At 30.0% G+C, this 14,260-nt stretch overlaps 1 protein-coding gene across 3 annotated transcripts in view; it reads right to left on the reverse strand.

The window, feature by feature from the left end:
• Window positions 1-2,863: 2,863 nt before the first annotated feature.
• Window positions 2,864-14,260, reverse strand: part of alpha-Man-Ia (alpha-Mannosidase class I a) — a 342,150-nt gene continuing 330,753 nt past the window's right edge. For all 3 annotated transcript variants that reach the window (XM_065506852.1, XM_065506850.1, XM_065506851.1), the window contains 5 exons: window positions 10,105-10,717; window positions 9,817-10,041; window positions 9,614-9,752; window positions 7,752-8,013; window positions 2,864-7,679 (listed from right to left, as the gene is read on the reverse strand). In XM_065506852.1, coding sequence (XP_065362924.1) covers window positions 7,530-7,679; window positions 7,752-8,013; window positions 9,614-9,752; window positions 9,817-10,041; window positions 10,105-10,717 — 1,389 coding nt within the window. In that variant the 3' untranslated portion in view covers window positions 2,864-7,529. The remainder of the gene's footprint in view (window positions 7,680-7,751; window positions 8,014-9,613; window positions 9,753-9,816; window positions 10,042-10,104; window positions 10,718-14,260) is intronic.

Here is a 14,260-nt window from a genome sequence, read left to right on the forward strand (position 1 = left end):
CTAAACAATTTTAAAATTACTCTTAAGTTGTTGTGTCAAAAGTCCAGATATGTATTTTGATCCAAAACTTTTCGAATTTGAATTTTTGTGTAGTTACGTCCGTTTGCATTTAAGGTGACAATATGTATGTATATGGTGTCGTTGATTTTCAAAATCGATCCACAAATGGTTGAGATATATCTCAACCTTTATCTTAAAGTACATTTGGTGAAGGGTTATAAAATTCGGAACCACAGCCGAATATAGCACTCTTACTTGTTTTGTGAAGTAATGTACATATTCTCTTTCCAGATGTCACGAGACTAGTTTGAGGCAATTTCCTGCAAGGAGGCTTTTCGGAGAAACTGTCATGTCAGTACCCTGATAGTACATCAACGTAAAGTGGGGCCTTTAGAGGAATTAGAAAAAGTAACAGCCAAAGATTGATAATTGATCCCTGAAGAATAAATTCAAATGGCACGAAGCACTATAGAGCAAGAAGTTTCTTAGAAGAAAAATCCTTGACATTACAATGATATTAAAGGATCGTAGAAGGCTGGCGGAAGTTAGAGGAATAAGGAAAATTAACCGCAAAAACGTAAGCTTACGCATGTTGAGACATGTCTTCATAAACCAGACTTTTTTTATAAATTATGTAAAACATATACAAAAAATATGAAAAATGTAAATAGTATTTATGATAAAAACCAAACAATTAGTTAAGAAATACATAAATTATTACTAAATAACTTCAAATTATTAATTTATTAATAAAAATCTAAAAAAATGTAAAACATTTGTATAACAAAGACTGTTTTTGTATTATCTATATAAAACTGCTATATCTCTGAACATGATTAAATAAATATTTATCTAAACAAAAATTTGCAAACTTACAATTTAATTTGCCTTTTGTGAAATAAATTTACAAAAAACATTGCACATGCGTTGTTTGTAAGCAAAATCAAAAAGTTAAAAAAAATTGTTGCCGGAAGTCAGGCGCAAATAAAAAATAAGCGGAGACTAAAACCCTAACACTGTGGTACATTTTTTTAATTTTTTTTTTTCAAATTTAAAAAATTGATTGTAGAAAAAAATGGTTGTCATTTTCGGATTCAGCGGGTGGCAAAACAGATTGATAGGTGTTTTCGGCCCGATTTGACAGCTATTTAGCGAGATAAATGCAAAAAACATGATTTTTGCAAAAATTGTTAAATTTTATTTTTTCTTTTATAAACAAAACACTAAAGAAAAATGTGTTACCGGCAGTCAGGCGCAAATAAAAAAGCATAGACTAAACAACTGACACAGTGGTACATTTTTGTAAAATTTTATTTTTCAATTTTAAAAAATTGAGTGTAGAAAAAAATGGTTGTCATTTTCGGATTCAGCGGGTGGCAAAACAGATTAATAAGTGTTTTCGGCCCGATTTGACAGCTATTTAGCGAGATAAATGCAAAAAACATGATTTTTCCAAAAATTGTTAAATTTTCTTTTTTCTTTTATAAACAAACTACTAAAGAAATATGTGTTGCCGTTAGTCAGGCGCAAATAAAAAATAAGCAGAGACCAAAACCCTGACACTGTGGTTCCTTTTTTTAAAATTATTTTTTGAATTTTAAAAAATTGGTCGTATCAAAAAATGGTTGTCATTTTCGGATTCAGCGGGTGGCAAAACAGATTAATAGGTGTTTTCGGCCCGATTTGACAGCTATTTAGCGAGTTAAATGCAAAAAACATGATTTTTGCAAAAATTGTTAAATTTTAGTTTTTCTTCTATAAACAAAACACTAAAGAAAAATGCGTTGCCGTTAGTCAGGCGCAATTAAAAAAATAAGCAGAGACTAAAACCCTGACACTGTGGTGCATTTTTTAAATTTTTTTTTTTTAAATTTTAAAAAATTGACCGTATCAAAAAATGGTTGTCATTTTCGGATTCAGCGGGTGGCAAAACAGATTAATAGGTGTTTTCGGCCCGATTTGACAGCTATTTAGCGAGATAAATGCAAAAAACATGATTTTTGCAAAAATTGTTAAATTTTATTTTTTCTTTTATAAACAAACTACTAAAGAAATATGTGTTGCCGTTAGTCAGGCGCTAATAAAAAATAAGCAGAGACTTAAACCCTGACACTGTGGTGCATTTTTGTAAATTTTTTTTTTAAAATTTTAAAAATTGACCGTATCAAAAAATGGTTGTCATTTTCGGATTCAGCGGGTGGCAAAACAGATTAATGGGTGTTTTCGGCCCGATTTGACAGCTATTTAGCGAGATAAATGCAAAAAACATGATTTTTGCAAAAATTGTTAAATTTTATTTTTTCTTTTATAAACAGAGTACTAAAGAAATATGTGTTGCCGGAAGTCAGGCGCAAATAAAAAAATAAGCAGAGACTTAAACCCTGGCACTGTGGTTAAATTTTTTAAAATTATTTTTTCAATTTTAAAAAATTGGTCGTATCAAAAAATGGTTGGCATTTTCGGATTCAGCGGGTGGCAAAACAGATTAATAGGTGTTTTCGGCCCGATTTGACAGCTATTTAGCGAGATAAATGCAAAAAACATGATTTTTGCAAAAATTGTTAAATTTTAGTTTTTCTTTTATAAACAAAATACTAAAGAAAAATGTGTTGCCGGCAGTCAGGCGCAAATAAAAAAAAGCATAGACTAAACCACTGACACAGTGGTTTATTTTTAATAATTTGTTTACCAATTTTCATAAAATAGAATCGATAAACATCGGAGAACACTGCAAGCTGCAGCTAATTACTGCGAGTTATGTATAATTTTGTTAAAATAGTCCTTGGTTTAGTTTTCAAAATTATGTTTACCAGCACAGCGATACTTACTAATTCTTTCTCAAGCCACAAAATTACAATATTCATTATATATTTTATTTATATTAAAATTTTATTTAAATATTTTATTTATAATAAATTTAAACTAATTATTAAAATGTTATATCTTAATAATAATAAAAAAAATTAAATTAAATAAAATAATAATTATATTTATATAATATCATGATAAATATTATTTGATTATTAATTATTTTTTTACTTGCTTTAATTCATTATGGGTTTTATTGTTGTTTTATATACGGTTTTTTTTTCAAACAAAACTTTCTATAGAGTTAGAGACAGAGAGATAGAGATAAAGGAAATTTTAATTAAGAGATAGATTTTAATTTTTGTTTTTGCTTATTTTCGAATAGACATGTTTTTGAATAAATATTTTCGTTATTTTTTCTTTTTTTTTTGGAAAAGAGAAGGGGTGTTTGCTTTTAAACTTAATTACTTAAGAATTATTTTTGATATTTTAGAGTATTTCAACGTATTACTATTTTCCTTCTTTTTTTAATTTATATAAAAAGTGTTTGAAAATGTTTTAAAGTTTGATAATTGTATTTTTGATAAGTGGGGGTTTGTTTTGGGGAGAAAACTTGGGGTTTTGTTATATTGTTTTTTCTGGGAGGGGGCTTTATGTTTTTGTAATATTTTACACTAATTTTTAGTGGATAATTTTTTAGTAAAAAGGAGACTACATATAATGTTTTGTTGTTTTGTTTTCTTTTTAAATTTACTTAATTTATATACATATACAAAATATCATAACATCATATTATAATTTGATGTAAGTTTTCTTGTTTTTTTTTGTTTTTCTCTTAATATTTTACAATATTTTTTTGTATTAACATTAATGTTGTTACTTGTAATTCGATTGGAAATCTTTAATATAAATAAGTTTTCAAACTAATTCGTTTAAGTTCAATATCAAATCTAATATTCATTGAATATTTTTGCTCTCTATCTATTGACAAATATTTTTAAATTTTTTTATTTTTTGTTGTTTTAGTTTTTTTAGCAATGTCTCTTTCTTTCGTTTAATTTAAAGTTATGTATTTATTTGAATTATATATTAAAACAAAATTTTTTATTTTATAAAATATTCAATTATTTATGTATGTATATATATGTAAGTGTGTTTTGTTAATTTGTTTTTATTTATAATGTATATACTATACTTTACATTTTTAGTATAAAGCTTTTGTTTTTCTTTTTTTTTTAATACAATTAATTATATTTTTATTTTATTTTATATTCTTTTTTTATTTACTCTAATATTTGGCGTTGAAGAAAACCTTTTTCTTGTTTTAAATAACGCTTTAAAAATGTTCTTTTTAATACCTTTTATTTCAATTTTCTTGTCGTCATTTGTTTTATTTTTTTTTATGTTTTTCAAAATATTTATTATGTTTTTATTTATCCTGTTTATTTTCAAATTCTTTATTATGTTTCTTTTAATTTGTTTGTATAAGGCTTTAAAATAAAGTAAATTCTAAGATGTATAAGTGTTTTTTGTTTGTTTGTTTAATAATTTGTTTTAATATGAACAACATTTAGTTAAATAGACTTGTGCTTTTCAAAATTAAAATGGTAGTGTTTTTTCTAAATATTAAATTAAAAGATAAAATTTCAAAATATAAGTACAAAGTTTTTTTTTTAACAAAATGAATGGAAAATTATTTAATTTAAGAAGAGTACTTAAAAGTTTATAAAGAGCGAATAGTTTTAAAAAGAAAATTTCAAGTAAAAAAATAAGACAAGTTTTTGTAGCTTAAATAATGTCAATATAAGCGGAATTTACTTTTCATTGTTAACTGTTGTTGCTAACGTAGTAAGTTTGGAATTATTTGCAGCCCTTGCAAATATACTACGGAAAGTGTTAAAGAAAAGGTTTAAAACATTTTTCATAAACAAATTTGACTTTTGGTGTTAAATGTTTTCAGCACAGATTACACAGATATGCAATAAAGGACAGTTCTCAAAAAAGTAATATCGAACCGTATGGTTATTTTGACGTTCTACAACCGCTTCTCAATGGTCGTGGTTGCAGAGTATTGCCATATTGCTGGAACTAGCTGATTCATATCTGTGTAATGTGTGGTTTTAAGTTAAAAATTGTATTTTAAATAACAAACACTTTTCAGCAATTAAATATTTCTTGCAGTTTTGAAATTTTAAGTTTTCGAAGATATTATTAATTTTTTTTAGAATCTTGTGTTTAGATACATTGTATTTTCGAAATAATTTGCTAGCTCGTTAACGATTGGAGATATCATAATGGAATTTTACACAGTTTGAGCTGAGATGTTATTGAATTGATTTGGGCGGCCCCACAATTCGGTAATTTATGAACGATTGGAGATATCTTAATGATATTTAACATAATCAGAGCTGAGGTATTATTGAGTTGATTTGCATTTACATGGGTTCTTAGTTGAAATAAGAGCTAGTGGTCGGCCCCGCAATCTCATCATTTAAGGCCTACAAAAGTTTAAAAAATCTGGAAAAATTGTATTTTTGAAATAATTCGGTAGATCGAGATAGGTATTTAAATAAAGATAGTAGCAAAAGTTATTAACCCACTGATAAAAAGATCTTTCGATCTATACAAGTTCCAAACTAAATTACGATATCTAATTCCGTTTGAATTTTACGATAATTCTTCACGAAAAATCTGATGAAATTTAAAGTTTTTATGCAAAATATTATTCTAAAAATGTATTGGACATTTTTTTGAATTTAAAATTTGAATTCTCAAGTTCTAAAGCTTTCAATAATATTAAATACTTGTTCAAAATGCTTATATGTACCCTTCAGGAGGCTCACAAACCTTGCCGTCTCTTTAAATTTTAAAAGTTTTTTTTGGATTCTAAAAATTACATTATGAGTTTGATAATAATCTTGTTAATAATTAAAAAAAACTTTTAGTAAACAATCGAAATGCATAAATTTGTATAAACATTTTCTCAAAAAAAAAAAATATTAAATGATTTAAATAGTCAATATATAAATAATAAACAAGTAAGAAATTTTCAACTAGATTATAAATAGGATAGAAAACAGAGTTTTAGACAAAAAAGATATTGAACTTAATTCCTCAGTAAATCACTTACTAAGTTCTAGACTCTTCGGCTAATTGAATTAAATAAATGTCATGTTTATAACCAATAAGTTGTGGAAAATTACTTACATATATACTGAAGAACTAAGAAATGCCTTGAACTATACACTTCAAAAACTTTCGAGATTTTAACAAATTATTCCAATTAATAAATGCTGGTTCACACACGTCAAGTTTTGAGATTATAGAAGATACAGGAGAGGAGATTGGATGTTCCTCTTTTAATTCCTCTCTCTCCTACAAACTCAAGACTTGAGTTTGTAGAAAACTTGACGTGTATAAACCAGCACCAACAACAAAAATAAAATTTCTTGAAATTTTCTTTTTTCAGATTTTGACAATCGAAATCGTACAAGAATTCCAGAGATTTTTTTGTTTTGAATTAAAAATAATTGAATGATTCAATAAGGAATTAATTCTCTAAGGGAGAATTGAAGTATGTACTATGAAATTATGCCTAGGAATTAATTAGTTATGAATTCTTTATTGGAATGGTTCAGAAAACAAATTTAATTTGATTTTGAAAATTGAATTAAGAATTAATTCCTTTCGAACCTTTGAAGAATTCTAATTCGCTAACGATTCGAGATGAAAGCTAATTGAAACACTAGGGCGTTATTGGAATATTTCAATGTGTACTCAATTAGAAATATGAAAACGAAATAATTTGCAAGAAACTAAAAATATATTTTATTAAAACAGGCAGAATAGAAAATATAGCCTAGAAGCTATTTGAAAATACAAAGGAAATTTTGTTTTAAAAATGGTTTTCTAAATAAAGTTAGCAAAAAAGTCACTATATAGATATGGACGCATCTATATACAACAATTGTTTTAAATATACATACATATTATGTTTTGTACAACTTTAGCATATAAATTAACATACATTATTAGATTGCCTTAGTTACAAATATTTAGGAAAGAAAATTATGTATATAAATTATAATTACAATATTTATATATTTCTAAATATAAAATAAATTATAAAAATTATAAACAGAAGTTAATTAAAACAAAACCTAAATAATAAAACTACTATATAAAAAATTATGCTACAAAAACAAAATTTAATTAAAATAATCAAAAAAATAAAGTTAAAAATAAGAAAATAATATAAAAAAATCTATATAAGTGCTAGAAGAATTAATTGCTCACAATAGAAATATTTGTTTTAACACAGTTCTACAGAGGTGATTAGATTAATTAAAATATTTAGTACTTGTTGCTACAAATGTGCGAATTATCATTATTATTCAAAAACATACAATATGTTATATTTGAATTGTCAGCTCGAGAGAAAGACAGAGAGAGAGAGACATATAGAGATTCAAAGCAAACTTAAAAAGTTTTTGGGTTTTCTTAAGAAAAAAAAAATAACTCAAAAAGGTATGAAAGCCAAAACAGAAAAGTCAAAAGAAAAATGTTGATACATGTCCTTATACCATGTATTCAATAGTCAAAATTTAAACGCAAAATTTGTAATGTCAGCAGCACACTTAGTGCCACATTATGGAAAAACTTAAGATATATAAAACTAGCAGCTGAGTTAGATTTAATGCGTACAATTTGGCCGTTTAATTTTAGGAGGCATTAGTGGCTGCTGCTGATGTTGACGTCGCCTGGCGATAGTAAATATTTGCCCCCCTAATAGGCAAAGGATGGGCCTCGGTATTGAATACCCATTCGTCCAAGGGTATCAGTGAATCGTCCGAGAATAACAAATACAAATACTAAAAAAATATATTATATATAATACGATTTCATAGTATATAAAATATTAGTAATTATGTGGTTGCACTTACCTTCAGAGTTTCAGCCAAGAAGAAACTTTGTTGTACATCATCCTTTTGTGGTACCTCTTGGTACACATTCTTAATGCCCGAATAACCGTGTGGTGTGCGACAATGTTGCTCTAGGGCTTGTACAGCATCCCAGCCCCAATCACGATACTTTTGATCGTGTGTCAAACGCCAGAGCACAAAGTAACTTTCAACAGTTTCGGGTCTTAAAATATAGTATTTTTCATTCGATTTCAAGGCACGAGCCTCGGCGGCTTCACTAAAGCTGTAATGAGAAGCAAAATAAATATAAATTAGAATGTACTATTCTAATGAATAAAAAGACACTATTAAAGAATACTGTCTAAAAAGAAATTATTGTAAAGAATACTGTCTTAAAAAGACACTACTGTAAAGAAGACTGTCTTAGAAAGACTATTCTCAAGAAGTTTGTCTGAGAAAGGCATTACTCTCAAGAAGATTGTCTGAGAAAGACATTATTCTCAAGAAGATTGTCTGAAAAAGACACTATTCTAAAGAATACTGTCTTAGAATTGCACTTTTCTAAAGAATACTGTCTTAGAAAAACTCTATTCAAAATAATACTGTCTTAGAAAGATACTATTCTAAATAATAGTGTCATTCTAATAAACTATGCTAAAGAACAATAGCTTAGAATGACACAATTCTAAAGAAAACTGTCTTAGAATGACACTATTCTAAAGAAAACTGTCTTACAAACATTGGTTAAATCCCGACAATATATGTTTCAGGTTTAATATAACAGCGTGTTATGCTGAGTTTAACTGACAAGTAAGAAACTAGCTCTAAGTAAATTTTCGACGACAAAAAAGGCAACATTTTAAAAATGACAAGGCAGTAGCAGAGTCAAACTCTACTAGTTTCTAGTACAAATTCCAGTAAATATTACGGTAAATCTTTTCCATTCTAATGCGAATTGAAACGTGACAAACACCGATTAAGCACCGACGTTGAAGTCAAATGCAAATTATTTGGGAATATTAAACTGTATTGGGTACGAAGAATCTTTCTTCAAAATGGCTGTCAAATTATAGAAGAACTCATTAAAAACATAATTTTTTGTCCAGATTCAGTCACAAAATTAAGAGGATTTTTACTTTATCTACAATAGATGAGATTGACATAAATTTACTTGTATACTCTGGCGCAAGGTTTCGAAAGAAGTAATTCTTAATTCAATCTTCAAAATAAAATCAATTTTTTTATATTTTAAATATTCAATTACTTTTTTAGTACCTCAAACGCATTGAATTCATTTCATTGATAATTCAATCTTTATATTCCTTACTAGAACTTCGAATTTCCAAAAAGTACCAGACACCTCTTTTATTGATAAAAGGTTTATTTGTTTTGGAGATATAGAGGTACAGGTTTAACCGTTTATTCCAAAAATTCTTTCTTAGTGGATCTACATGTTGTTAAAGGAACCAATTATCCGAATTTGAAGTTTTTAGCTGCAGCAGTTTTGTCTGGGCGATGATGAATGAATTAGTCAGTCAGTCACGTTACTCATATATACATATATATGAATCATTCAATTTGCCTTTAATTCATAAAATTTTTAATTCAGAATAAAGACTTTTTTAAATTAAGCTCAATTCGAATTAAATAATTCGGAGCTCGGCTCTGCAGTCACTGAGTATTTGAATCTAAAGCTGAACTTCCGAAAGGTAGTAGACTGTGTTTAAGTTTATAAGATAATCCGACATATAATTCAATCAAAGTGATTCTTAATTTGTTCATATTTGTTTTAGTTGCAAGTAGAACCGAATTTTCCAAAATTAGATTTTTTTATACTGAATATTAAATAATTCAAAAACCACTTTAATAATTCTTCAACTTACCGGAATGCTTCTGGTCCTAGACGTGTTGTTGATCGTATATAACTTTCATGGCAAGTATTCGTAATGCCCTTGCCAATGTTCATAAACTTTTCAGTGTGTTCATTTTGACGGGTATTGGCGCCCAAAGCAAAGAGACCACCTACAATATAACGTACATTATTAAAAAAAGTAAATATTTAATTCCTAAATGTTCAACCACTTACCTGAAAAACAGGCTAAATGATCCATTTTATGTTCCAAACGATCAAATTTCAAATCGGAAACATAAGTCAAACCATTGGGACTAGTGCGTACCATTTTATCAATAATCGCAACCATGGCTTCATCGAACATTTGTCGGGCCTCATCATCGGTTTGGCCAGATTGAAGCCAGGCTTTAAGCAAATACTCATAGAAACTATCACCCAAAGCACCCAAGGACATGTGTACTGAAATATACAATATCCTTGTTAAAAAGGAAATGATGAAATTTATTTTGTTTAAATACTTACATTGACCCCATTTACCAGTTTTAGGATTCAAGAAATTTGGATATAAACCTTTGGGTTTCTCTATCTCCTTCAATATCTGTCTAATGGTTTGTACTCGCTCCTTATACAGTGGATTACCAGTTATATCACTTAAATAACTAAATTCTAAATGTAGCGTACCAAATTCAGAGAGTATTGAACTAGCACCGGAAGCCCAGCCATAATTTTTACTCAAACCAGTTTTAGGATTTACCAAACCATATGGTATACCAGTTGGTGTCTGGAAGGCAGGTAATAGTTTATCGGCTACATGTTGGGCTCGCTCTTTATAAAGATTATCGCCCGTAAAGGCATACATTGTTAGGAGACCACCAATGAAACGTATATTGGTTTCGAACACCGACAAATCGGCACTCACATTGTCCAACGTGAATTTACGCTCAATCCAATCTCTGCCCTCTTTGTACTCTTTCTCCAAACCCATTAGATAGAGGGTGTCCAGGCCATCAATGATGGTAGCACCCAAGTCCATGGAACCAAATATACTACTGCTATGGGCACGCTGTGACAGCGGTCTCAGTTCGTTTTTACCCCAGGCATAAAGTTTGTAGTTTTGCCAGGCATGTTGCATCATCTGAAACGAAAGCGAGAGAAAAAGGATTTAAATTAGAATATGATTATAAGATTCTGGGTTTTCGCTTATATCTGGTAAACTGTATCAGTTAGATTTTCAATAGCAAAAATCTCCCTATATATTAATGTACTCCCACTTATCATTCAAGTTAATAAGTCCTTCCCGGGAACTTACCCATATTGTCCTACAGAGTTCTCATGATAGCGAAACCCCTTAAATTGTTGCAGTTTACATAAATTTACTTCCCTTTTAAATTTTAAGCCTTTTTCTCTTGTAATTCACACATTTATTACTTTTTCTTTTTTTTTGTTTACACATTAATTACATTTCAATTCCTCACACATGTTTTAACCATTAAATTGCTAAATAATTTATATAAATTATTTACACATTATTTTCTTGATTCCCGCCAAGAATAAACAATTTATTGGAACTTGGTGCGTTTAAGCTGCTCAACTTTTACATTAATGTATAATTTGTATGCGTGTGTTTCAGTTTTTTTTTGTTTTTTATTTCTTGAGAATTAATAAAAATTAATTGCCTTTAAATGGCAAGAATCTCAGACTATCCATGCACTCCATTGTAACAATTCGTACAAACAAACACCCTTGACATTTTCTAGGGAGAGCAACAGCAGCAGCCGTAGAGAAGTAGATTAAGATAAAGTGTCCTCTGACAGATGATGGCAAATTGTTGTGCGTTATTTTTTGGTTATTGTCGTTGTTGTTTTTGCTGTGAAGTTTCTACAATCCATTACGTTATTTTAATTACGCAGTCACGTAAATAAATACGCATTAAAATACGAATAAACGAAAAAGAATATGCGGCATTGTTCCAGCAACAGACATGAATAGACTACTGACAATGGAAGTTACAATGAATGTTGTTATACGAGGGTTGTCAGAAAGGCTGGCATGAAATTAAATTTTAAACCGTTACATATTACTATATCAATTACGTTCACACGACAATTGGATCTTCATTCCCGAACGATTGTCTCAGCGACAGAAGTCGGAAGTTTTATTTCCTCAGGGAAGAAATTAACCGCTTGCTCATCCACCCTTCGAACTGTGTATGGATTTCATACCACATACTCTTTAAATGATGCAATAACACTAAAACGTCGAAGGAATGTGCGTAATGAAGAGAATATCGCCGCTGTAAACGAAAGTGTGCAAGAAGATTCAAATTTATAGATTCGTTGTCGGTCGCAGGAATTAGGTATCTGTTCGTTCAGTAAGTGGAAAATTTTGCGAAAAGATATTGGCCTATACCAGTATAATATCCAGCTGGTACATGCGTCCTTCTTTCGCTGATTGTGCTCTAGAACTTTTGGAAAGTTACCCGATGTTTTATCGCAAAATTGTGGCTTATTTTTGGCTAACGGATAAACAAACTTCATTACATCACCCCCAGTAAGGATAATAGGCTGATGGATCCAAGGGGCCGGGGTTTATAAGGTCTACAAGGATATTAAACGATTATAAAGACTCTGTAACGAGTGCAGTGTCTTCCAGGCAGAGATCTTCGCGATCTGTAAAGCGACAGATTTGATCTGAGGGGTCTGTAGTGACAATGTGGACAGTCAGGCGGCACTTAGTGCATTCTAGCTTAGTGGAAGACTGCAGAAGAGCTCTCGAAGAGTTATTGGTACACAACTCAACCAGATTGTGTTGGGTACCAGGGCACTCCAACATACAGGGAAATGAGGTGGCAGATGAACTGGCCAGACATGAGTCTGATTTAGACCATGGTAGTGAATTGGGGGTAAGACCTCCGACATGTCACTATTACAGGCTAATGTTTGAAAGATTCCATGACCCCTCCAACCAATCCTGGAATAGTAGGACGGATTGTCAAGTGTCCAAGGCCTTTTGGCCAAAACCGGATGCAAATGCAACCAAAACACTAATTGCATTGAATAAGGTGCAGTCCCTGAATTCTAGTTGGAGTGATAACCGGTCACAGCGCAATTGGGGCCTTCATAGGTAAATGGGTCAATTGCACACAGGATTTTTGTAGGGTGTGTGGGTTTGTAGAGGAGTTGGAGACAGTACATTATGTGCAACTGCCCGAGTCTACAGAGCCATAGATTTAAATGGCTAGTTAACGTCTTTAAATAGAGTAACATACTAGGTTCACATTGTATCTTATTTCTTCAAAAATTAAGCCGGAGCTGGCGTTACAGTCAATGGAGATCGTTACAGCACTATTATCAATGATTTCTGATGTGAAAATATGGATGACTTTGATCCGGGCGAGATGTGAATTCAACTGGATAGCGCTATGTGCCATAAAATCGCAAAATCGATTTATTGAAATCAAAATTTGGCGATAACTTGATTTCGAGAAATGGATCTGTCAATTGACCTACAAGGTCGTGCGATTTGACATCTCTCGATTATTTCCTCTGGAGCCATGTGAAATCACTGGTTAATGCTGATAAACAAGCAACAATTGACACCATGGAGGACAACATTGTTGGTGTTATCAATGCGCCACCAATGCTCGAAAAAGTGGACCAAAATTGTACTTCAAGACATCCGCGGTGGCCATATGTCCAAAATCATTTTCAAATGCTAATTTCATATATTATTCTTTCAAATAAAAAAAGTTTTTGTTTAAAATTTACTTTTTTTCAAGTTCTATCTTAAAAAAAGACCCTGTACTATTATTTTCCAAACAAAATTAGTTATTTTAATTTTACAGCATGATTCATCTCGTTTTTAATTGCCACACAACACCCACTTTACGGTTTGGACTCGATTAAATTTGTTTTTCATCTTCTTTCTCTTTTAAAATTCCATAATCATACCATTTATAAAAGTTTCGGTCAAAATTAGGCTGATTTTTGTCCTAATCCGAAACCAAATTACGCCTCAAAGAACCATTTCTAAGGGTTTCTTCCAACAATTCTTTAGCATATTAACACTTTTGGAAAAAACACTATTTTTCAACTCTTCAAAATGGGATTGTGAGACGTCTTAGAAACCCTTGTAACATCGCTTTAATTGGAGCCATATACCTATTCACTATGTAACACCCTCCTCTCATTTATATTACTAAATTCATATTTAAAAAGCATAAAAGTTCATCTCTCAAAAAATTTCCTAAAGCCATCATTTAGTAACTAACGTAACTGTCATGTCAGAGACCCTCCGGAATTTTCCTATAAATAAAAAAACCCCTTAAAACACTAATGAGGGATATGCGTGTGGCACTTCATTGAACATCATTCAATCTTCATTGATGTGCAAATGTTAACACATTAAAGAGCTTTAAAAAATAACTGACCTACATTTAAATTTCACTTAAACCGTCAATACAACCCTCGCAGCAAATATATCATTGTGTTCAGCCAACCATTCATTCATTCAATCTACAGATACATAAATGTATAAAATACATACCATATCCGTAGGTTCATTCAAATGTGTGTAAACAATACAAATGCGAAAAATTCGAAAGAAAAGACAAAAAAAATAATTGAAAACATGCAAAAAAAGGCGCCTAAAAGTCAAACATATGTGGCCTTTTTTTCAA

The sequence above is a fragment of the Calliphora vicina genome, chromosome 4, assembly GCF_958450345.1.
Source record: "Calliphora vicina chromosome 4, idCalVici1.1, whole genome shotgun sequence".
Taxonomy (NCBI): Eukaryota; Metazoa; Arthropoda; class Insecta; order Diptera; family Calliphoridae; genus Calliphora; species Calliphora vicina.